Genomic DNA, 27012 nt, shown 5'->3' with positions numbered 1-27012 from the left:
TAATCTAAACTTTGCACAGAGCCTATCTTAGCAGAGGAGGGAGAAGGTTTTTTTCCTTGCCTTTTGTCACTAATTCAATATCTCATCTTAACTGCTTCAGCCTTTCAGCCAAAGTCACGCATAAACCCTTGGTGGCAGCTACTGAGAAAGAGGAACTGGTGGACCGAGGTCTTTCTGTAAGAGACTGAAACCAGGCCCGCTTTCTGTTCAGTACTAAGTAAACCATTTGGGGAAGCTCCCCTAGCTATGTCAGTTCCTCTTCAGAATACCCTTGCTACTCTTGCCACTTAACTGGCTAATTGTTTAGCTGGATAATTAGTTATCTGGCTAAGTGGCAGCCATTCAGCAGGACAGGATATTCAGCCGCCACTACTTAGCCAGATAAGTCCTAACTGAATATTGCCCTTGTCATGACCCACACATGCTTGGCGGGTTGTCTTCACCTTTTTCTACAGGGGACTGATCTCTCAGCAAATTTGTATGTTCAAAAAGGTATAGCAACTAATGCATTCTGCGGCTTAGAGCCAGGTAGGTACAAAATGCTACATTATGTTCTTCACAGCATCAAAATCACTGTTATTTGGCCTACCATGCAGCCTCTGCTCCAGCGCTGAACAGCTATTTCTTTTATTCACCAGCCTTCCCTGCCTCAGATTGGGTGAATCATGCCCACAGTGTTGCTCATACAATAGCTGGCATTTATTTACAGTTATGATGCAGCAACAAAGATCTGCAACTGGAAGCAGCCGAGCAGCAGCTTATCAAACGGGGTCAGTCCTGCTGCTCCATTCTGCACATCTCTGCCACAGTTCTCAAAATTACCAATTTATCAGGCCTAACAATCTTTTTAAACAAATTAAAACATTGGGTTTTTCAGGAAACGTCAGCCTAAGTAACATAAAAAGGCAGGAAACCAATAATCCAAACTCTGCGCACTCACGTAATCATGAATGGCCAAAGTACCGGTCTATCAGACCAATTCATTTCAAGGGCTTCGTAAAGAGCCAACATCCTGCACATGGGTGAAGACAGCAGAGCAGCACTTAGTCTACATATGAAAAGAGAAATGGTGGGCTGGGGTGGAGGAATAGACAGGATTATTGCTATGCATCCCTGATGACAGAAGTAAGGAGTCAGGTCATGGTGGCTCCTCGATGAGAGCCAGAAATGAAGAAGAAAGAAAAGCCACATGTGATGGCTCCCCATTGAGCACCAATGGGAAGAAGAAAATGCAGGCTTAAAAACCCATGTAGGTCTGAAATGTAATGAAAAAAAGGCAGCAATAACATCTTTCCTACAGACACAAAATGGGAAAACTCGTAAGGACATCTAGCCCCGAACGAGGTAATTTATCACAGCAAAGGGAGAAAAGCCCCTAGAAAATCACTGTGGCTAGTTTCTACTATGAGGCTTCTTTTGCTTTTTGATATTGTGGTAATAATTAAAGCTTCCTCCTCAAGAACTCAGTACATGATAAAAGTTACAATTATGATTGTCATGACAAAACTTTTTTCTAACAATTACTTTATACAAGAAAGTTGTCTGGTGTGATGTGCTTTTGACTTTCAAGAGATTAATCAAGTCTGATAAATATTATAATGGCTATGTCTGCTTCAGCACTTAAAGCAATTGCTTAAGTCAGATGAACATAATTTTGGCTATTTAAAATCTGATAGTAAATGTTACTAGTAGAAATAAAAAAAACAAAAAACTTTAAATAGCCTGCTTTGTGTCTTTTAGCTCATATTAATTCAATTCACTGAACATACAACTAGGTTACTGCACTAAGAGGGTCATTTTCCAAGCGGATCGCACACGAAAAGTCCCTTATCGTGTGCTATACCAAGATCGGGGCGGAGTCAGGCGGCGTCAGCCCCAGAAGAGGAGGAATCGGGGCGGCACCGGGACTCACACCACGAAGACTTCGCCGACAGCGAAAGGAAGCTGCTTTTTCGCTGCCAGTTTCATGCCGAATAACTACACCTTTTATAGTGTAGTTATTTGGCACAACGCCAGCAGCGATCGTACCGTGGAGGTGAGATCACTGCCGGCTATCGCAGGACCGCCCCCCCCCCGGGATTCAAAGAGCCCGGCGATATTAGTAAATCGAGCCCTAAGAAAATAAAAAATAAAGCACACACCGTGTTCTTTCTGTAGCTGAGGTAAGACAATAACTACCCTATTACTAAAAATTACTAATACTACTTGCAGAAACCCTAAGCTTTCTACTACACACATTTTTGCAATAACTGAGTGTATAGAAAACTCATTTTTAACTATTAAGAACAGAAGATGTGCCATTTTGGGTGATACTGAAAGATCCATCAAGCCCAGCATCCTGTCTCTGACCGTGGCCAATCTGGGTCACTAGAGACTATCTGGCAGTAAGTAGCTCATTTCAAGAGTAGGAAGCAGATAGCAGCAGGCAACTTATTTTTCCATGAAAAAAAGAAAACAGAAGCAAACTCACAACAAATATTGAAGAACAAAGAGTGTAAGTGTAAGTGCAAAGGAATTTATGTATATTTAAATTAATGATTACAATACAAACAAACAATATAAATAAGCATTTTAACAATTTTGTTTACATTAAATCAAATACAATTTAAAAAATTCAGCAAATAAATTCAATAAAATCTATGCACAGACTTATAAACTCATACAGTTAAAACTCAAATGTATACATAAATTCAATATAACAATTTTAATTAGAACTCGGCATGGCCATGGTTCAGCATGTGTGCCTGCATCAAGGGTTACTAGCTGATCCAATTCATTCATATACCCAGAGCAAGGAACAGAAATTTTAGAACTGATAGTAGCAATAAAAACACCTACAAAAGACAAAAATAATAGTCATAAATACAGCCTTAGTAATGAAATGTCATAAGAAAAGGAGAAACAGAGTAAGCTAAAATAAAAATATGTAAATTGACAATAAATCATAGTCAAGGAGTAATAGATCATAAAAAGGGGAGGATTTAAAAAAATATATAGATATCTATATAAATAGTTAAATATATCTACATGTCTGTAGCCTATGGAGAATACTGCATAAACACCTACCTGGAGATGAAGAAAGTAGATGCAAAGATACAGTGGAGATCGTTAACTGTATATGAGGAACCATTATGGCCAAGATGAACTTGTGATCCAGAAAAGAAAAAAAAAAAAAAAAAGAAGAGGGAGAAAAAAAAAAAAATCAACCATGTCTGTAAAAAATGTGAAAAATAAATGCTATTAGATAAAAAAAAAAAAGGGATAAGCAAAATTATCCTAAAAAAAATCCAAATATACTATAAAATCATAAATAATTCTTAATGAAAATGGAATGCTTACAACAAATGAAAACAATCACTGAGAAAAGAAAAACATGGTGAATTAATTTTATATATACAGTACATCAGAAAAAAGTTTCTTATAATAAGGAATACATATAATATGGCTAATTAAAAATCTAACAAAAACCTGTCTTGTATAGAATAGCCCCTCAGGTATCCATATACATAAAACCTTTGTCCATCTATTGTCTCATGTTTGTACACTCGCCCCTTGATAATTGGTGAAAAACAAATTTATTCCCTAGAGATGGGAATAAATAAAAAAGCTTAACCGGCACGGAGCAGCAGTTACTACCCTTAACAGAAACATGGGGGTAACCTGCACAGAGCGCCAGTTAATACCTTGGAAAGCTTGCTGGGCAGACTAGATGGATCATTTGGTCTTTTTCTGCCATCATTACTATATTACTATGTACATAAGTGGACAAGATTCCTGCCTTATATATTGCAATAGAGCAAATAAGAAAAATGCAAATGATACATAAAGGAAAACGTAAATGTAAATTTTCAAAACATCCATTTACCCAATTTAAGTGCACTGAATGCAGGTAAAACCTATTAACAATTCAGGGGTATATATATTGTAGCTACAATTGAATTGTCAATAGGTTTTATCCATGTTAAGCGAACAACACAGGTAGATGGGCTTTTGAAAATTACTAAGATAGTATGTTACATTTACTTTTTTCTTTGAAAATTACCTCCAAAAAGTGCACAGCTGCCATGTTGAGGGTTTATGTGAATGCAAATAATTTTATCTTTTATATGCCATAAGTATAAGGAGCATAAAAACTTTTAAGCAGTGCTCAAACCTGTTGCTGGTCAAAAACTCAGTTCCAACATCATTTGCATGAGATATAATAAGCAACACAGCCATCGATTGCTTCTTAGAAAACCATAGAGGTCTTAATAAATGTTGTCTTTAATGCAATGGGAATCAGAAAACGTTTACAAACATAGTACAGAAGAGAATTAACTCTACAATGGCTAACAGGAAGAATACTCCTTCCAAAGTGAGAGTCAAATAAACGTTCCCAAAATCTATTGACCAATAACTTGCTGTCTACTTCAATAGATATAGATAAAATATATGATTAAAATTGACTAATAACTATTTGCCAAGAGAACAGAAGAGTAACAAAAAAGAACATATAGCATTAAAGACTAGTTGATGCTGAATATGACCAGCCATATAAATTGTCAAAATCTCTGATAGCATCCCATGCACTTGGATAATAAATTGCCTTGAAATGTACAAAGTTAACCTTGCACTGATTGAGTACATCAAGTTCACCATGAAAATGTGGCCGACTACTCTCCATATGAATTATGAATATGGTCAATACATTGTTCCTAACATTAAGATACAGCGAGGAATATTTCAGAGAGATTCCCTGTTATTGCTTTTGTTTTGTCTGGCATGAAATCTACTGAGTACTCTTAACTCCTTGAGTTATGGAATTATCCTTAATCCGATAGTTATCAATCCTCTACCAGCAACATCTCACCTACTATTTGTTGACTTGAAACTCTACAGCTCCTGTGATCCCCATCTGGCATAACTCTGTGTAGTGAAGAGTTTCTCAGATGATATCAATATGACATTTGGCCTCGACAAATGTGCTAAGGAAACTTTCCTCAAAGGAAATCTCTCACTGACTGAAAATTGCAATATAAAGAAACTGGAGCAGGAAGGAGTATATAAATATCTAGGAAGAGAGCAAGGTGAAAAAAAGATTCAGTATAAAATACTGGGAGAAAAAAAAATCAGTAAAGATACTATAGGAGAGTGAAGTGGATATTGAAAAGCAGCTTAATGGCACAGAATAAGATACAAGCTATTAATCAGTTTGTAACTCCTGCACTAACATACAGCTTTGGAATAGCAGACTGGCCCCATAAAAATCTTGAAGATTTAGAGGTAATAACAAGCAAGCTCCTCCACACCCATTAAAAACCAGTGTATGCCAAAATTATACATCCCTAGAGCAGAAAGCAGTATGGGTCTTATTGAAATTGAATATACATATAGAGCTACCCATAAGAAACCTACAGGCATACTTAATGACATCAATGGATCCAAATGCTCAAATAGTGCTGAAGTATGAAAGCAAGCAAGCATCATTAGTCTCATTCCTTAAGCTTAGTCAACTGTTCGGCGAATGGAGGGAATGATTGAAAATCCACTAGCACATGAAGAAAAAGCAGCTACATAATTAGCAAAACTAGAGAACCCCTTTAAAAAGAGTCCGACTAGCAAATAAGGAAAGATGACTGGCAAAAGCATAAACACAGTGTGAAGTACAGAAAGCTACTCCAGAAACCCCATGTAGATCAAGATCTGAGCCAGCAATGGGTAACAAGGTAAACTCAAACATATAGATTAGAGACTGATAACTGCAACACAGGATAATGGACTACAGACAGGATGGGTCCCAGCCAGAATTAGAAAAGAACAGCAAAACAGACAAATGCAGACTCTGCAGAACGGAAGTGGAAACTGTCACATATCTCATTGCTGGTTGTGATGTGCCAATGTCAGAAGCTCTGTGTATAGAAAGGCACAACAAAGAGGCACGGCTTATTCATTGGAAACTATGTAAACATTATAACACTGATGTACCAAAAAAAAGCACTGGTAGCACAATCCTAATAGAACAGAAAAGAATAAAGAAATTGGGATCACCTGGGACATTCATATTCCCACCAAAAGGAAGATTGATGCTACAAATAAATAAATAAAATAAAGTAACAGATATTATGGTGAAGGAGAAAAACCCAAGAACGGCAATGCTAATAGAAGTGTCAGTACCCAGCAACTATTCTCTGGATCATATGAAGAAAGTGAAAAGTATCAAGAGATGCAACCAGAGACCAAGAAAGTGTGGCAGAAAGATACAGAAATAGTCCCAATTATATTGGGTGCCACTGGCCTGATCAAGAACGATTTCCAAGTGCACCTTGATATGCTGCCCATAGATTATACCACATGAACTCCAAAAGGAGACTTTTTGGTACAATGCGGGTACTAAAAAGGGCCCTGGCAGTAAATCTGAGAGATTAAGATCATTCCCAACATATACTGGCCTAATTCCTGTTGAGATCTGTGCAAAACAAGCCCGTTTGGAGACACTGCCCTGAGAGAACCTTTGGACAATATGAAAAGCCCTTTCACTTATTGCCAATAATGCTGAAGAGCCAAACTCAGAAGTGAGAACTGGCACTCTTTTCCTCAGCATAGATTTTGATAGACTTCTACATTTAGCAAAAGGATGGAACTATAATGAAGTCATCAGCTGGTTCTCAGATACAAAAAGAGGATATGCTCAAATCCAGGCAATAATGGTGGTGTGAAAAATTATAGCAAAAACGGTATTATAAAAAACCTTGATTTAAATATGAACATAAGAAAAGACATACATGCATAAAGTGCATTTACACATTAATATCCTATGGGCAATTCAATAACATATTGTGGCAATTTTCAAAAGCTCATTTATATGGGTAAAGTGCATTATATATGTAAAACCCAATTTTAAGTATGTAAATACATAGGAACATTAGATATTTATTTATTTTTCTATACCAACATTCGATTTACCATATCACATTGGTTTACATATAACAGTAAGTCTAAGGCTCGTCTTATAATGACTTGGTACAGTGTAACAGCTTAAATTGGATAACTAGCCAAGTATAATTAACAGTTATATCAGAAAGTACTACAAGTATAATATGCTTAACATGTCTTATTACCAGGAGAATACGAGGGAAGTTAACTATGTACAGTGGCGGGGGGGGGGGGGGACAGGGGGGCTGGGGAGGATGGAGGTTATGTCTGACTGGTGTGATTCCCATCGGTTTAGGGTGATGCTGATGTTGTCTCTGATGGGGAGCAGGATCTGTACATCATCAGCGTACAGAAAGTAGGTGAGCCATGTTTTGTCTAGGTATTTGCAGAGTGGTAGCATATAGACGTTGAAAAAGGTAGGAGATAGGGATGAGCCTTGTGGGACTCCCTGTGAGAGGGGGATACTTTCTGATGTAGATATGCCATACTGGGTCAAATCAAGGGTCCATCAAGCCCACTATCCTGTTTCCAACAGTGGCCAATCCATGTCACAAGTACTTGGCAAGTAGCCAAACATTAAATAGATCCCAGGGTACTAATGCTGGTAACAAGCAGTGGCTATTCCTTATTGATAATAGCAGTTTATAGACTTCTATCTATATCTAAAGAGAGATCAAATAAAATAGCACCAACCCTATTTAAAATAAGGGATCAACAAATGAATATTCAATGTAATAAAAAGTTGAAACCCCTCTTACATTCATGTAAATTATTCCAAAACCAATTAACACAATTAGAAATAAAAACCTTATACCAACTATATCACTAATTAGTATACAACTTTTTTTGTAGTATCAAAAATGCTCCAAAATATTGTAAAACAGAGTTATCTACCCAACGGGGTACATTTTAAAAGGAGTGTGCACGGCATACATGTGCGCGCGCTACCCGGCACGCGCACATGTATGCTCAATTTTATAACGTGCGCATGCAAGGGGGTGCGCAATTGTGCACCTTGCGTGCGCTGAGCTGCCTTCCCCCGTTCCTCTTAACCTAACCTTCCCACCAGCCCTACTCTACCCCCGCCCCCAAAATTATCTTACCTTTTGTGCCTGCCTCTGGGCAGGCGCAGGTTGCACACGCCGGCGGCCTGCCGGCACGTGATCCTTCAACACAGCAGCAATGGTTGCTGTGTCGGAGGCCTCTGGCCCCGCCCCACCCACAGACTGCCCTGCCCCCGGACCACCCCTTTAGTAAAGCCCCGGGACTTACATGCGTCCTGGGGCTTTATGCGCGTTGCCGGGCCTTTTTAAAATAGGCCCGGTGCACAAAGGGCTTTTAAAATCCGGCCCAATATTAGCAAAAAAGGTTTAAAAAAAAAAAAAACATTCCTCAACATACATATAACACACTTACATTAAAATGTAGACCATAATGACCCTTAAACCCACAAATACAGCAAATCCCCACCAAAAGTGCCAACAGTCAAAATCTAACCACTGATTTAAAAAATGCTCCATATAGAAACAATGGGCAACAAACATTCATAAAAGGAGATCCAACGGCATAAACGCTGCCATTTGCAGAGCAAAGATTTTAACCCCCCCAAGAATTTATCAAGAATGAAGTCTACATTTATCCCTTATGGGTCTGAGAATGTGTTAATAGGTTTATTTATAGGTCTTCTGTGTAGAACTGTATCAAGTCTGCTTACCTCAGCAGTGCCACATGAAAGTCAAGTTTTCAAACACACAGTGTTTTAGCACAGGCACTGGAGCTTCCTCCTCCCCCAGCCTGGGCTTTTATTTATTTATTTGATGGGTTTTGTATACCGTCATTCGGTAGAGCCATCATAACGATAATTTATTCCTCTCTCCTGGAAAAACAGGGCATAGGGTGGATTCCCAGTCTATTTAAGGTGGGCTGGGTTAGTTAGATAGCTGGTCTCTGTCCTTTAAGGTGTTTTGGAGTTCTGGTCTATATTTATTTATATAAGCATTTATAATCCAGAGTCCAATGTTCTGCATGGTGTACAAAATAAAACAGTCATAAAATCAGACAACTAGGCAATCCTTCACACCTACTTTCTGAAAGGAAAGAAGACTTATGAGATTAATTTGTGTGTGTATGTACTCCTAATATCTTGTGCGCTGAGTATCCTTTCCATTCCATATTTTCAAGACATTTTGGGGGAAGGGGGTAGAGGGCAAGGGGATTCTGGCAGAGATGAGGGTTTTTTGGGTGCACGTAGACATCTGTATCCCAGAAACTAGGTTCCATGACTTGTGTGTGGAATTTCTGGTTTAGAAGTTGGATGGACAGCAATTCTGAACAGGGCTATTAATTCACAGAGATGCCGCGATAGCCAAACCATTCAATCTAATCAAAGACTGAGCAATTACCAATGTTATTTCCATGCACTATTTCTAGGTATTGCCCTTCACTTATGAAGTTCCTTAAAAAACAGCGTGCACATTCTGCACATTTCAATAGGGCACCAATGCAATAAGATCACTCAAATCAGAGCAATGGAACAGCCAGCGGTAGTGCTGCAGAGGGCGTCTACAAGCAACATGTTCCCACAACTGGCCTCAGCTATTCTGCCACACAGCAATACCTTCTTCCTTGCTATACAAAGAACCCTTTCAAGTTAGTCATGCAAGCTTCCTATTGATAGTACTGAAAAGGAATTTTCTTACTTACTAAAATTAAAAAAAAAAAAAATAATAAAAATCTGAGGGTGGAAAAATATTTAGAAAAGTTGACTACCAGCCAAAATGTTTTTGTCTTGTCATGTGTGTGCAGGGGAGGTTGTTTAGGCTAATTATAAGGATTCTTTTTGTGTGTAGGTGGGGGAAAGGGTTTGTATGTTCTGTCCAATATTTGTAGTTTTGCTTTGTGATCGCTTCTTTTCATTTTAGCCTTTCTCCAAAGTGTCTTCTGTGCAGACAGGGAGCAGCCCCAAGCTGCAATGGCATTGGCTCCTTCTGGTCCCAGGCCTGCCATGGCAGCAGGTGCCAAGCGGCAATTTTCTACCATTGAAGAATTTAAAGTCAAAAACTGAATATTTACATTGTGGAAAGCCTGTAATGCAGCAGTTCAATTATTTTCAGCATTTCAAAACAGGCATGAAAAGAGTTAGGTATACTAAACATCTATGTGTATAGTGACTTTATTCTGGGATGCGAGTCCTAGGCGTGCAACACTTTAGGATCTCTCACTGGCAAAGAGAAAAGAAAAATGCTGAAAAAACTAGTAGTAGGTATTTTGGGCTGACATCCTAACTGACTGATTACTCTCCTGCTCATCCCCATGTATGGAAATTCCTGAGTTTTTCCCTATTCGCCTGAATTACTGTCTTAGGTTCTGCATATAACTGAATTATTTTAAAAAATTCCTCATTGTGCCCATGGACTCCAAAACACACACACACACACACACACACACACACACACACACACACACACACACACACACACAGAGCGCCCGCGCCACTCTCCTGGGCACACGATCGAGTATTTAAATGAAGGCCCGCGGTAAAAAGAGGCGCTAGGGACACTAGCGCGTCCCTAGCGCCTCCTTTTTGACAGGAGTGGCGGCTGTCAGCAGGTTTGACAGCAGATGCTCAATTTTTCCGATGTCTGTTCGAGCCCGCTGACGGCCACGGGTTCGGAAAACGGACGCCGGCATAACTGAGTGTCTGTCTTGCGACCCGCAAGCACATTTTAAATTTTTTTTTTTTTAATTATTTTATTTTATTTTTGGGGCCTCCGACTTAATATCGCCATGATATTAAGTCGGAGGGTGTACAGAAAAGCAGTTTTTACTGCTTTTCTGTACACTTTCCCGGTGCCGGCAGAAATTAACGCCTACCTTTGGGCAGGCATTAATTTCTGAAAGTAAAATGTGCGGCTTGGCTGCACATTTTACTTTCTGTATCGCGCGGGAATAATAGGGCCATCAACATGCATTTGCATGTTGCGGCCGCTGTTAGTTTCGGGGGAGGGGGGGTTGGTCACATGTTTTTGACGCGCTATTACCCCTTACTGTATAAGGGGTAAAAGTAGCATGTTGAAAACGCGTGGCCAAATGCCAGATTTTTTTTTTAGGGAAGTACTACCCGTCACCCCTCAAAATTTTCCCAGATCAAATGAATAAAGTATCCACAAAGTACAAGGACACAGAGGGAAGCCCCCCTAGCTTAGGTCCACCATCAAGCATCAAAAGAATTAAAAATAAAAAAGTTCCCATACGATGGGCAACTAGTGCTAATATTGTCTTCATCCTCCTACTCCCATCCTGCACCCCCCCCCCCAAAAATATCCTCTCCCATATATCTCCCAGCCCCCAAATGGGAGCCCCTTTTAAAAACTGGCATATTGGCCACCCTCCTGTCTTCTGCTACAGTAGCTTTTTTTTTAAACAATAGCTTGCAAATCACCAGAAACAGCTCTGCAATTTCAGTTTTGAGTTCCTTCAGAACTCTGGGGTGAATACCATCCGGTCCTGACGATTTGTTATTCTTTCGCCTGTCGATCTTGGTTATTACATCCTCCGGTTTCACGGTGATTCCATCTTAGTCGCGCAGAGTCATTCACCATCAAAAGATATTTCTGCTGTGGGCTTGACCCCAAAATTCTCCTCAGTAAAGAGAGGCAAAGAATTCATTTATTTCTTCTGCTACTTCCTCCTCCTTCCTGACCTCCCATTTTACTCCTCTGTCTTCTAGTGGCCCAACTGACTCCCTCACAGGCTTTTGGCTTCAAATGCACTTGAAGAAAAAGTTTGTATTACTTCATGGCAAGCTTCTTTCTAAATTCTCTCTCAGCCTGCTTACCCCTTTTTACATCTAACTTGCCAGTGGCTTATGCTCTTCCCTATTTTCCTCATTTCTGAATGATTCCCTTTTGGATTTAAATTGCCTCTTTCATCTCACTATTAAACCATGCCAGCAGTGCTTTGCTTTTCCTTCAGTCTTTTTAATGCACAAAATATATTTTTTCTGGGCTTCAAGGATGGTAATTTTGAACAGTATCCTCGCCTCCTGCAAGCTTTTTACCTTGTGCATTGCTCCTTTCAGGTTTTTTTCTACCTAATTTCCTCATTTTATCATAGTCTGTGAGAGCGCAGCTTGCGCTGCTGCCTGTACTCTCACTCACTGCCTCACCACAGAGCGGGTACACTTGCACCTCCCCTACCCATGTACAGGAGTAACCTGAACTGCTGCTGCACTTATTCAGAGTATAAAACGAAGTCTGCAGAACTCAACCTCATATCATTCCCCACTTCCTCATACAGTATATTTCTAAAGGAAACCTTGGAATAACCGTGGGCCTTCTTCTTCCATAGTTACTATCATCTGAACCTCAACCAAATGCTCAGAAGCAGTCATTTTGAAGTAATGCTTCATTGGAAGATTCTGTAGATGTATTTATAAGCAATGGCTCATCACTTAAGACATTTTATTACCAGCAATGGCAGTGAAGACAACAAATTTTACAAGAGGAAACTTGATATTTATAAGAGGTGTAAAAAAAAAAATTAAAAAAAAAAAAGGAAAGGAAATCTACAGCGGTCTTTTTTAATTTGATTTATATTCTGCTTTTTCATGCCCTTCAAAGCAGATTACATTCAAGTACTGTAGGTATTTCCCTATCACCAGAGGGCTCACAATCTGTAACTGAGGCAATGGAAGATAAAGTGATTTGCCCAAGGTCACAAAGAATGGCAACAAGATTTGAAGCCTGGTTTCCCTGGTTCACACGAGGCTACTCCTCCACTCTCTCTCTCTCTCTATATATATATATATATTATATATAATAAATGCAAATAAAATTCTGTGTGTCAGTCAAAAGGCAAAACTTGGTTGTCATGGCTGTGCAGGCCAGTCAAAGATAATCCCCTAGCAGAAGCAGCACAGGCAACAAGGGCTGAGCAGAGCAGGATCTTCTGCCTGACCAGCCACCTCCCCCTTGGGTTGAGCCCACAGGTTTCTGTTGGCCGGCAGTACTTCACCGGCAGGGCCCTCGGAGCAGAAGTTCAGGCAGAGACAAAGGCAGACTGTAGTTAGGGCTGGTAGAGTTCAAGCCGAGTCGAAGGTCATGAAGTGGAAGTCAATCCAAGGTGGAAGAATGGCAGGGCAGACAAGGAGACAGGAACAGGGAAAATAAACACAAAGTAAAGACAGTGCAAGCTAGAACAGGGTGCAAGGCAAGGCAGGGACCAGACAAGAGAGAACAAGGACAGGGCAGAATCAGGACAGACAAGACAGGAGGGCCACAGGAAGCAAGGACAACAGACAACACAAGGATTGTGCAGAAGGACCCTAAGATGACCCCACGGGAACTAGGGAACAATCAGATAAGAGGACTACCAAGAAGCCCACACAGAAAAAGAAGGGAGCAGGAACAGGTAGGAGGGCCACTAAAAGGCCCCACAGAAGCTAGGGAAAGAAACAACAAATCAGGAACTAGACAAGACAAGAAGGCCTTCAACAGGCCACACTGAGAACAGGAATTAGGCAAGGCAAGAATGAAAGTGCAGGGGTGGCCACAGCAAGGAGACTATAAGGCACCGGACCGTGAGTGAGACACGCTTTGCTTTTAAAGGCATGGCAGGCTTGCCTCGTGCTCAGACTGCAGCCAAGATTACCTTGGTTTACTCCATTATGTTTTGCATATCTTTGGCTTCCTCATGGGCCATAGAACATACTTGTATAAACTGTAATTAGTCAGGATACAGGACTAACACCTGGAAAAATGAGAGCGAGCATCTTTCATATCCATACAACTTGGGCTAAGCATCTCACTCTTAAAGACAGTGCAGCACAGAACTTCCCAACACCGTGCTGGGGCACTTATTTAGCACCATTCAATTAACCGCGCTTACTATCAGGCCACCAACATTAAGTAACTAAAGAATTATGGACACATACCATCATCTTTCAAAACATCTGCCTCAGGTTCTGATCCTATCAGACTATACAAAACTAACCGGGTACATTTAGGTCAGGATTTTCCACATGAACTCTAGGTGTTGTTTGGATCCTACTTATTGGTAGTCTACGAACAGCTCATGCCATTTATAAAAAGATAAACTTAGTGCTGAAACAGCACATGAGATTAACATCTTAAAGAGAATCATAAAATTGGCTAGGGATTGGTAAATTAGTTCCCAGAGCAATAATATATCAATATTGTACAAAACAATACCACAGATTCAAAACTGCTGAAACTATATTTGCATAACTTATTGGGCCTCACACATCAGTGGCAGAGCAGTTTTAATAACACAGTAAATGAAAGCAGATAAGACCAAAATAGCCCAACTAGTCTGCCCAGAAGGATGATTAGGATTGTAAGTGGGTTACAAAATCAGGGAAACCAACGTTCAAATCCCACTGCTGCTCCTTCTGACCTTGGGCAAGTCCCTTTCCCTCAGGAACAAACTAAAGATTGTAAGCCTGCTGGGGATAGGGAAATACCTGCAGTACCAGAAAGCAATCTGCTTTGAAGTGCTGAAAAGCGGAATATAAATAAATCAATCCTCTTGTCACCAAGGATCCTCGGTGCTTATTGCTACAAATGTTAACATAGGTTGATGCCACTTTATGGCAATTGGTATATTTCACTGTTTTCTACTCTCTCTCTCTCTGTTACTTTAACCTTTTGTATTGCTTGCTGGGCAATGCATACTTGTATAAACTGTAATTAGTCAGGATACAGGACTAACACCTGGAAAAATGTTGTATTGCTTGCTGGGCAATGCAATACAACACGGAACCTGTTCATGAGCAGCTTTCATTTGTCTTCATTTCCACATATGAAACATGTCTCATGCATTTTTTTTTTTTTAATTCTGTTACCATTTTGGTCTCCACCATCACTGCCAATAGGCATTCCAAGCATCTGACACCCTTTCCATGAAAAAAATATTTACCGGCATCATTCCTGAATCTACCCCCTTCAAGTTTCCTATTATGGCCCCTAGGTCTACAGCTTCCTAATGTTTGATGGCATGAAAATTTAGACTCTAACCCCTCTCTAAGGCACAGTCCTACCTGAACTGAATCTCGCTTTGAGCACAATTTCTAAAAGTTAAGTACTTAAATTCAACATCCAATTTAAGTGTTTGTTTTATGAGAAAATGCAGGCTATGCCACTGGGGGGTGAATGTATCTTGCGTACATACGACACCTCAAACAGGTAGCTTTGCTGTACTCAAACTGAAACAGTGCAGTAACTATGGTGAAGTCTCTCTATATAATCTGCTAGATATCAGTGTGCTGGTTACTGTATCAGTCAGTGTGTGTCATGCACCAAAAACCATATCTGCACTGCCTTTTTGGGAGATGTAATGATTGATTTCATTTCATTAGGGTCTATTCTAGGTCTCTCACTAAAGCTTGTCCCTCAACAACTTTAACATAAAAATCCAGTTGAAATGCATTTCTCCAGCTAGCCCAGTGACTGAGGAGTGCTGCAAACTCATGCGAAAGGGTCCTTGGTCCGATCACTGCGTGGGGTTCTCCCGCTCGCCAGGTCAGCTGGGTCTGGGGATGCTGCAAAGGCAATGCTCACAGCCACAGGGGGCGGGAGAGGGAGTCATGGTTTTTACTAAATCCTTTTCAAAAATAATCAAAAGGCTCAATACGAGTCCACAAACAAAACAAAAAAAAGCATGTATAAATAACACTTTCACTTTTTCACAGGCGCATTTCACAGAACATATCAATAGCGTCAACTTGAAAGTTTAAACAAATGGATTTGCCTCGTTTAACAAGAGGGCCTATCATAACACCCCACAGATGCTTGACCATTTCGGCATTTTCATCGCAATGGGGGTCAAACGTCGGTCCTAACAGTTCTTGTATCTTTTTTTTCCCCCAATTATTTTTGTAATGCTCATAAAAGAGAAAGCATGACAGTTCACCTAAAACAGCCGCTGCGCAGATGAGTAGTGTACAGAATCCCAGCAAGTAAGCCTTTTCAAATGTTGTACCTCGATGGCTATTGTGCTCATCTACATAGAAGATATGCCTTGAATTGACTGTTATGATCCATTATCCCACGAGAAAAGTCCATATCCAAAAGTGTATTAACTGTTATTTATAAGAAAAACACTTGGATAATAGAAGGGCAACCAAAATGATAAGGGGAATGGAACGGCTCCCCTATGAGGAAAGGCTGAAGAGGTTAGGGCTGTTCAGCTTGGAGAAGAGACGGCTGAGGGGGGATATGATAGAGGTCTTTAAGATCATGAGAGGTCTTGAACGAGTAGATGTGACTTATTTACACTTTCGAATAATAGGACTAGGGGGCACTCCATGAAGTTAGCAAGTAGCACATTTAGGACTAATCAGAGAAAATTCTTTTCCACTCAACGCACAATAAAGCTCTGGAATCTGTTGCCAGAGGATGTGGTTAGTGCAGGTAGTGTAGCTGGGTTCAAAAAAGGTTTGGATAAGTTCTTGGAGGAGAAGTCCATTAACAGCTATTAAATCAAGTTTACCTAGGGAATAGCCACTGCTATAATTACATCAGTGGCATGGGATCTTCTTAGTGTTTGGGTAATTGCCAGGTTCTTGTGGCCTGGTTTGGCCTCTGTTGGAAACAGGATGCTGGGCTTGATGGACCCTTGGTCTAACCCAGCATGGCAATTTCTTATGTTCTTATTAAAAATTTTAAGTTTTAAGACAAAAAAAAAAACAAACCACCACCACACATTTCAATAGAATAAAGGGACCTTTATAACACTAAGTGGTTACTGAGCCAAATGTGAAGTTTCCACCGCTATAATCAGTCATATATAATCATTGGTCCCACAAAAGCTTGGGGGGGGGAAGGGGTTCACTTTTTTTTTTTTTAAGATTTTTTTTGCTCATAAAAAAATGAAAAGTTACTACCTGTACTTGGGCTCTGTGCAGTGCTTGAGTATAATTCAATCTGTGAGCCCCACATGGAACCATATTTTGAGGACACTGTTTCAGGGGCTGAAAAGCAATAGGAAACGTAACTTGTGCTCTTGTCTGTTAAACAAAAGTCCCCATGAACAAAAAGGTAAAGATCCGACACTGGTACAGCAAGTTCTTTATCAAGCAGCCATTTGGCTAAGTAACAGTCATATTTGGCTAAGTAACCGCTCGGTGTTATGAAGGTCCCGTTATTCTATTGAAACATCTTTTGTCTTAAAACTTAAAATTGTAGATCGATCACCCAAGCGTTTTTCTTATAATGATCCATTATCCCGCCATCTTTTGTTGTTTCAGAAAATAATTTTTACCAACAGCGTTGTGAAGACTGACTGGATTAGAGGCCCCTGAAGCAGTGGTTTCAAACACGGTATCATGTCGGGCGTTAAATACGGGAAGTAGCTACTCTTTTTACATTTTATGAGCACTGTAAAAATAATTGAAAAACACTTTTAGGGGTGTTCTAATGGTCCTCTATTAAACAAGGCAAATCTGTTTAAAAAACTTTTAAGTGACGCTATTGATATTGTGTATACTGTGAAAAAGTGAAAGTATTACTAAATTCTGCCATGAAAGCTTTCAAATGATCTAGTTTGACTGCCACATTTATGCCAGCACCCTCTCGCAGCAAATCTTTTTCAGCAGCTATGCTAGCTGCCAGCTGCCCTCAGGATCAAGTTTAAAATACTTCTGCTCTCGCACGTCCATTTATTCACTGGCCCCAGTTTATCTCCAAAGCTCTATAAATGTGATGCTCCCACACACGCTCCATTTCTGTCCAGACTTATATTTATCTCCTCCAAGCTGCTCTGTGAGAAATTGCGGTTTCTTAGCATGTCAGAAGTGCAATCTATCTTTAGGTTTAAACATAAAACACACTTTTAGTTCCAAGAAATAGGTTATCTTTCTGTTCTGATCTCTATCGGCTCATTTGTTGGGTGGGATCAGGAGGCTTCGTGGATGGTGTGGCTGAATAATAGTCTGGTTGGCTGGCAAGTTTGTTTTATTAGTGTGCATATTTTTATACTTGTTTACTATTACTATCAGATTTAGTTCCATGTACTATGCTCCGCTTGGAGCACATCTCTGGATGTGACAATAGTCTAAAAAATGTAAATATAAAATACATAGATTTGTATTTGTAGTAGAGGATTACCTCTACTGCTCCCCTTTATAAATATAGAGGAAATTGTGCACCTGGGGCCTATCAATACTTTCAATGTTAAACATTTCTTGATGCTTTACCATACTATGGACTTTCTGAATGTTCGTAACACACTCCTATTGTATATTGTTAGGAAAGCAAGCACGCTGCACTTATTCTAGTGAATCTCTCTTAGCATGTCCTTTTGAAATTCATTTTTCAAATTCTATCACCACTAGTTTTTCTGCTTGTTTATACGGTGTTTTCCCCTGGTATTTTTTCACTATAAAAAAAAAAAATGCAAAACGTGAGGATATCGCACTGATGTTACGAAAGGTGAAATTTAAACTAGTCTGATAAATTTCCTTTCCTCGAGTCCTGCTAGACCAATCCTTAGACATGGGACTTCCCCTCCACAGCTGCTGGAAACGAGGACACACCTTTTTCCCAGGAGATATTATATTATATGTAGCTATAAGGAAGATGTGGCCCTCGGCAGTTGCCAGTAACTTTTGTCAAAGCAAAAGTGGACAACTACCCTATCCTTAATTTGGAATAATCATCCCATAAACAAAGCAGCAGAAAGTAGAAAGGGAGATTAAATTTCAGACAGACAGATTTTGATACTGATACATAAAATGTTAAATACTGAAGATAATATATGGGTAGGTGCAGCTTTACATTTTCATACCCTCCAGCATGTCCTAAGATTAGCTAAGAGAGGATTGTTGGTGGTATCCAGTATTCCACAAGCACATTTGGGGGAGGTAAGGAACTGGGCAATCTCAGACGCAGGTCCTAGTTTATGGATTACTAAACTTGAACCTCTCACCTTACAAGAAAGACAAAAGTATTTAAGAAAAAAAAGTGTAAAGACATGGTTATTTTACATGGCATTTGAAGGCACAACATCTTAGGTTACAGGACAACCTTCTAAGATGTAGACAGTCAGGCGAGGTCACCTGGTCCCCTTTTTAGTTTATTTTTATTTGATTAATTTAATTATGTTTATGTTTTATATTTGTTCATTGTGTATTATTTACCTCAGTTAAAAAAAAACAAACCTGTTTAGGGTTATATATATATATATATATATATATATATATATATATATATATATATATATATTTAATTTTTTTTTTTTATTGTGATAGTTTGGATATTTTATTTTATAATTAGTTTTTTGTAATTTTATGGTGTTTATCAATTTTAAGAATGTTCAAATTGTAAACCATTAAGACCTATGGAATAACGGTTGAGAAATATTTTATACATAAATAAAAAGAAAGAAAGCGGTCCCAACACTTTCTCTAAATGCTCCCCTATGCTATTTTCCCATTTTATATATGCATATTTTTCCGAGAGAAAAGAATAGATGGGAATGGAAGCAAACAGCTTTTGGCCAGCATTAGATTTTAGCAGCACCAAATCTCCAGTTCACATGGAACTAGGGCTGGTATCCTAAAACTATGAGCCTTCATTCACAACTACCCAATCATTTTACCCTCCTCCCCCTCCCCCCCCTTAATGTGTCTAGTTTGGCCATTGCAGCGACAGTTCTGGGCAGGGACCACACACCATACTCTTTCTGGAACCTGACAATCCTGAATCCAGTCACTAAGTGCTGTGAATGCTGCTTCCGCAGTATCCCTAGTCCCAGCTGAATGCAGAGCAGAAGATCCAACTCGGGGACTGAGCCAGGCATCTTCTATACAGCAGTGCACAGCACTACCACCAGGCCAGCCTGAGAAATGTATTTTAACTATATTTCAAATTCAACTAAGGTTGCTGAAGCACAATTTTTGGGATATCTAGAGTACACCCTAATGAAACAAAAGAAATCATTACATCTGCAAAGGAAGGGAAAATATGGAGGTCTATATTCAGATTCAGTCTGGAAGGCAAAGTTTACCGGATACATTTATCCAACTAATTCTAGAGGCACATTCAACAGTTTAGCCACACTACTGAATATAACCAGCTATCTTAATTACTTAGCCAGCTAACTATAGGCTAGCTCTTTGACTCAACCAGACTTAGCCAGTTCAGTCATCCAGCTATGTCTGAATATTGGAGTTAGCCAATTAACTCAACTCCTCCTAGTTACGCCCCTGGACTGCCCCTAACTTATCCGGCTATATTCTAGCTGTCTAAAATTTAACCGGATAAAGGCTGAATATAGCCAGGCAAGCTATTTATACAGATAACTATTGCATTATTCGTCTAAATGGCTTGAATATGGACCGCCAGGTTTTTAGATATGATACACAAAGTGAACACCACAAAACTAATTATATATACAGAGAGATCTAACCACATTTGCTGCAGCACAGCAAAGTAACCTCATCATCAAGCATTACTAAAACTGCTCCACCGTTGATGTAAGGCCCAATAAATTATGCAAATGGAAAGGTTCATCAGTTTTGAATCTGTGGTATTGTTTTGTACAATAATGATATAGCATTGTTCTGGGAACTGACTGACCAATCAGCCCACAGAATTCCCTAGCCAATTGTAAATTTAAGATGTTAATCTAATCTGCTGTTTCATAAAAGCACAAAGAAATTATTATTATTTTACAGTAAGTCACATTCTGGAAGTTCTAATTTGAGTATTTTCAGCAGTGTGCAAATTCATTTTAAAGTCAGCTGTACCATGAAAGGACACAGGGCACAAATGAGCATCACATTAAGATTTTCAATCCCTATGTTATTGGGGCAATTAGCAAGGAGAAAAATAAATCCCCCCTCCCCTCCAAATTACAGATATCTTCAAACACCCTCCTCCAATTCCCCCCAAATCCCTTAGACACACACCTCCTCTTTTGAACTCAATACCTTTACACACCACCGATCCCTCTCTAGACTTCTGATAGTCATTTCCAACACACCCAGTCCTTCCATTAAACCTTGCCCCCTGAGTAAGAGTATCTCCTAGTCCAACCAGAACCCCTCCCCACTCCAAGTTAGAGGCTTACCTTCTGCTAGTTCCAAAGCCTTTAAAATGGTACCAGTTGGAGATGCTACCCATACAACATGAGCAGCCTGTCCATTTTCCAGAAGTTGTTACTGACCTTTCGATATCTTAACTGTATGCGCCTCACATCTAGAAGGTGGAGCTTCCTGAGCTTGGTTAATAGAACAGAAAATGTCATAATGCCTCTGTATCGCTCCATGGTGAGACCGCACCTTGAATACTGTGTACAATTCTGGTCGCCGCATCTCAAAAAAGATATAGTTGCGATGGAGAAGGTACAGAGAAGGGCAACCAAAATGATAAAGGGGATGGAATGGCTCCCCTATGAGGAAAGGCTGAAGAGGTTAGGGCTGTTCAGCTTGGAGAAGAGACGGCTGAGGGGGGATATGATAGAGGTCTTTAAGATCATGAGAGGTCTTGAACGAGTAGATGTGACTCAGTTATTTACACTTTCGAATAATAGAAGGACTAGGGGGCATTCCATGAAGTTAGCAAGTAACACATTTAAGACTAATCGGAGAAAATTCTTTCACTCAACGCACAATAAAGCTCTGGAATTTGTTGCCAGAAGAGGTGGTTAGTGCAGTTGGTGTAGCTGGGTTCAAAAAAGGTTTGGATAAGTTCTTGGAGAAGTCCATTAATGGCTATTAATCAATTATACTTAGGGAACAGCTACTGCTATTAATTGCATCAGTAGCATGGGTTCTTCTTAGTGTTTGGGTAATTGCCAGGTTCTTGTGGCCTGGTTTTTGGCCTCTGTTGGAAACAGGATGTTGGGCTTGATGGACCCTTGGTCTGACCCAGCATGGCAATTTCTTATGTTCTTATGAGCCTCCTGTCTCCCTTCCAATCCTTGCTGCCTCTGAAGGCATGGAGGAAGACAGACTAATTTAAATGAAAGGAAGACATCACCTTGGGCTGGAAGGATAGAAGTGGCTGAAAGGTAACAGCATCTGGCAAAAACACCAAACAGGCATCCCTGCACGTAGTTCCTAGATATGTCTAGTGGAATAGATAGCCAAAGAAAACATCTTCAAGGAGAGATCCTTCAGGCATATGTCACACTGGTTCAAAGGGAGGTCCCACCAGGGACCTAAAAACCAGGTTGAGATCCCACTTGGTTGGGAAGAAGAGAAAACCATGAAGTTGTCTGGGGCAGGCGATATCCTCTGTGAATGTCGTCTAGGACCAACCAATTTCATGGTGATTTGCATCCATTCCATGTAAAATAGTAAGAGGCAGACTCCAACCAGAATTAGGTATAGCGGAACCCTCTGGGAGTCACTGGAGTTGGTGTCCACCAGTGGCAGGCACAAGAGAGTTCCCTTTAACTTTTCTGACTCCTGGAAAGCCTGTATCAGACTCCTCGAAAGGGGTAGGCTTTGGACCTAGATGGCTTGAATCTCCTGGAAGGCCTGTATCTATGAAAGTCCTGGGCTCTCTGCCGCCTCCAGTTTCATGCCCAGGGTACATGCTGTTCTCTGGAAGCTTTTGTGACTTGAACTCCCTCAAATCCTTAACAAGCATATCCAGTTCCTCTCCGAACAGTAACCCTCTGCTGAATGGGAGCTTGCACAACTAGGTTTTGATGCTGGGTCTACTGTCCAATTACACAGCCATAAAAGCCTCTGAGCTGCCACTCCTGAAGGCACAGCCTGAGAGGACATTCGGATCAAGTCATATGACTAAAGCTCAAGCTATATATCCTGAATGCCATGGTGTTAAATGGTGAAAACCTGTTAGAAGATGGTCTAAATTTTCCTGTTTTGTGGATCCTTGAGTGCTGTTCCATCTACCACCGGAACAGTAGTTTCCTGGTGAATGCAGACACCAGGGCATCCACCCTGAGAATCCTTGAACAGCTTGTTCTTCTCTTTCAGCAACAGGCGGTAGTTTATAGTTTATTATTCTTTATAATCCGATATATCGGGGTTCCATCATATCGGTTTACAATAAATAAACATAAGAAGCAAAAACAACACATACATTAATTTAAAAAACCATCAGCACAGTAAAATAACAATAAATAAGTACTAAAATTCTAATGCTAAAACTATAATAAGTACTTACAATAATTAGTAAAATGGCTATTACTCTATACTAAAATCAATATAAATAGCGACACTTCCTAAAACAATCAAAGTTCTATTTGCTTTCCGCATAAGCAACTTAAAAAGCCAGGTTTTTAATTCTGCCTTGAATTTCTTTATATCAGCCTGAAGTCGCAATTCTACTGACAGAGAATTCCACAGTTCCAGGCCTGCGATTGCCTGCTTAATGCTCAGCCACCCTATGGTCTGCTCTTTGGGGGGGGGGGGGGGGGGGGGGTGAATTTCCACGGACACAATCATGTTACTAATGGAGTGGGAAGCTCTTTTGCAGCTTATGAGCTACCAATAAAATGGGATCCCCCTTTCGATGGGTCATTTCTCTTTATGCTTGAAATTGTAAGGGTCACCAAAATATCTACAATAAGGGTCGCCAGAATTATCCTTACAGAAGAGCCTTATAACCATTGATTCCTCTTCTAAATGCCCCTTCTTATGAACTCCCCTTTGAAGAATGGTCGGAGCCATCCCATGCCTCAGAGTCTTTCCTATCCTCCGGAGATGGTGGAATAGCCTGTAAGCCGATGGCTGTTTGAAGGTAGGTTCCATGTCTGCCCCCAGGCCCAGGAAGGCCCTTCTGTACCCTAGTCCTTCAAGGCTCCAAAGGCTTGGTGCATAACCAGGACAACTTGGGAGAAAAGCCCTGACCCCTGGTACTTCCCTCAAGGGAAGGGGATTTTACCCCTGTTGCTTCACAGGAGAAGGCCCTAGCAGGGAGGGAGGGAGGGCTCAGACTCTACGGAAGTTGATCTAGGCCTGCTCAACTCAACACCACCATTGTCTGGGGAAGGGAGGCAGTTGCACTGTGGAGAGGTTGGCTCCAAGTCGCAGTCACAGGCTGAACAAAAAACGAGCCTGCACTACTAGGGAGCCACTTGGTGCCACAAATCGTGCACCTCCAGCACTGCATCATAAAGGAATTCAAACCTGGTTAGGTTTTGTTTTTGAATAAGCATGCTGAAGCCACATTTGAAGGCTGCGGCTGTCGCAGGACAGTTACATACAATGGCGCAGCCAAAAACTTGGTCAAACCGTGGTGTCCTGCTTCCTCCCTTGAATCACAAACTACTCACCATCTCCAGGGTCGTTTTGAGAGAATGTTCTTCTCTTCGTGCTCAGCCCCACAGGCTACAGTTCTGCACTCGGGCTCCTCCTCAATCTGGGACCTCTGCCGCCTTTTTTTTTTTTTTTTTTTTTAAACCAGCTTCACACCGGTGGTAAGGAGGAGAGACAGACAAAACAGAAAGGAGGGAGGGAAGGGGAGAGAGGCTTCAAGCTCCTTTCCCTAGGACTAGGACACCTTCCAGGTTTTCCCTGGCAGCCTACCAGGGAACCTGACCACCGAAGGGAATCCCCAGCCCCCACGGGATCCTGGGATTCTCCCTGGAGAGCCTACTAACTAGAGTCTAGGAGACAAGCTCCACTGGGGAATCAGCCACGCAGAGCTGCTGACCCAGGAGCCTCAACCAGGCCAAGGCTGCACCTTGATTGTGGAAGACCTAAGAATCCTCTCTCTTTTTTTTTGGTAACTCTGCTACCTATACTGCTGGAGACAGACTACTGACAACTGCCTGTGTACCACACCCCTCTTGCAGCCTGCAGTAGAGGCACAAGGGGGGAAAAAAAAAAAAAAAAGAGGGAGGTGTGGTCTCTGCCTCCAGCAACCGAGGAGCAAGATATCCCATCAGTCCAGACTGGTCTAGCAAGAAGAAAAAGGAAAGAGTTTAAGACATCTATTTCATTCCAAACATGGACCATATGAAAAACCAGAGAGGATAAATTCAAAGCACAAGAATCTCCTATTCGAAATAAACTAAAACAGCAACAGTGGCAAAAAAAAATAAAATAAATGTTTAAGAACTTGGCAAGTGTTTCAAGTTGGATAACTTAAAACTGGTTAAAGTAGGAATGTTCACCCTCCAAAAACAGTACAAAAATATTTCCTCTCCAAAAGACCTTTGAAATGTATTAAAAACAACCACAATGCTCTTTGACTGTGATTAGGGAAGACTTCATTTGATTATCCAACCCCTCTCTGAGTTTCAGTTAAACTAAGAGTATACAAATCTGACAGGCTCAACAGGATACGGAGCAGGCAGGGAGGGAGGAAGTTCTCTTATCCTGCACCATGGAGAAAAACTAAATTTTATATAATTTTAATTATTTTTCTTTTTAAGGATCTCTAATCATTTCTAAGGCGGCCAAGCTCTAACAATCTCTTAAGAATTTTTTTTCCAATTCTGATTTGTATTTCATTCCAGAAGAGAGCTTTCAGTTTTTGACAGTTCCTCCATCAATCTAAGTGAATCAGAGGCTTATGTGCTGATTCTCCTTGAAGCCCTATGCATTCATCATACTGATACAAGAAAATGGTCAACATTGCTTGGACAGCTGAAGAGAGCATGACTGCATACGCCCATAAATAGAAGTGCACATCTTTTTCTTCTCTCTTTATTGATTTTAAATCGCTTACAAATAAACATGATAATATCCAAGGGAAAAAAAAAGTAAACATTCCTTACATAACTAAATAAAATGCAACCACACAGTCTTTCCAGGCTTCATCTAAGAGCCACTAATAAATAAAGAGAGAAAAATTAACAGCTGGATTATAAGCCTTCCCTCCTAACCATGCCAACTATCCCTCTTCAAACTGTTTATCCATCATAAGAGTTTCCAGGTGCAACGGGTCTACAATATAAAATAACCCTGAAATATAATCACACATTTGTGTGGAGATTTTAAATATGATGGCCCTAAGGACCAGACCCAAGTTTTTAATTGGAAAAATAGCTTTCTCCTCCGCTGCATCTCTTAGAGATGTCAGGAAACCCCTGGATTCTTTGCCCACAAAATAGGGAGTCCTTATACTTAAAATATTGCTGGAAGAAAACCTCCTTAACACTAATCAAAGCAAAAGATACTAGAAGAGTAGATCTAGTAGAGATATTGTAAGGCGTTTGTAAGAAAAGACAAAAGTTCCAAGCTGGAAATAAGTGCCAGCATTTCTGTGGCCCCTGCCTTCTCGTTCATTATTCTCTTTTTATCAGGAATGTAAGAACAAGACAACAGGAACTTTTTCTCAGGCAAAAGTTGCTGTCTAATCAGAGGCATATTCCTTAAACAACTGTTCCCCATAAATTAAACGGAAATATGGAAAGTTTAGCAGGTGAGAGTTGTTAAATCTAATCCTATTCTCAATAGCTTCACATTTAAAGTGGATGTTCAAATTATCCTTAATTCCTGCTGCTATTGAGGCTTGTATATTAGCTGTAACCTGGGAAGAGAGATTCGTTTCTCAAGACACTAGTCTAGAATCAACTTCAACAAATTTTTTGATGTATCAGAAGAAAATTGACAATCGAGTAATTGAACTAGGCACATCTGAGTCAAAACACATTACAAACTTCCATATATCCTTCTGAGTAAAATCTCCTGAATTCAGTGGTGTATTTAAATCATCCCCATCCAGTTTTGAAGGAAGAGACACAGGTGTAGGTATAGGCACCGTGATCCCCTGGGATTCATAGGAACCAATGGAACACCTAAGATTACATCAGCCCCAACAGCCTTATCACTGGTGGAAGAAGAATCAGGGGTTGAAACTTTTTCAGGAATGGGTAGCAGGGAAAGATTAGTAGAAACCTGCTGTCAATCACCCCTCATTGCCTGGGGGATTCCAGAGGATTGGGGGAAGGCAACCTTATATCAGGACTCAGGGAGAACTCTTCCAGTGCAGTACTCACATTATCGTGCAGCGGTGAGAGCTTGGGTGCAATACATGTAGATCCATTGGGCCACGAATGGGAGTGGATGCTTGAGAGGGAGTAAGTATTCTCGCCTTTTCCACATCCTCAGTCAGCCCAAAAAGCTGACACAAAATGGCATGCCTCTCGCGCAGG

The 27012-nt window shown here is 40.4% G+C and overlaps 1 protein-coding gene across 5 annotated transcripts in view; it reads right to left on the bottom strand.

The window, feature by feature from the left end:
- The window catches only part of OSBP2 (oxysterol binding protein 2), a 299091-nt gene that overhangs the window by 268049 nt on the left and 4030 nt on the right, over window positions 1-27012 (bottom strand). Inside the window, exon 2 of one of the 5 annotated variants that reach the window (XM_029619308.1) lies at window positions 3067-3145. The exons of 3 other annotated variants lie outside the window; for them this stretch is intronic. In XM_029619308.1, the coding sequence (XP_029475168.1) occupies window positions 3067-3130 (64 nt within the window). In that variant the 5' untranslated portion in view covers window positions 3131-3145. Of the gene's footprint in view, window positions 1-3066; window positions 3146-27012 lie in introns of those variants that run through there. One more of the 5 variants, XM_029619312.1, reaches the window with a different exon arrangement.

Source organism: Rhinatrema bivittatum, chromosome 11, assembly GCF_901001135.1.
Source record: "Rhinatrema bivittatum chromosome 11, aRhiBiv1.1, whole genome shotgun sequence".
NCBI lineage: Eukaryota > Metazoa > Chordata > Amphibia > Gymnophiona > Rhinatrematidae > Rhinatrema > Rhinatrema bivittatum.
This window is presented reverse-complemented; position numbering and strand designations above follow the sequence as displayed.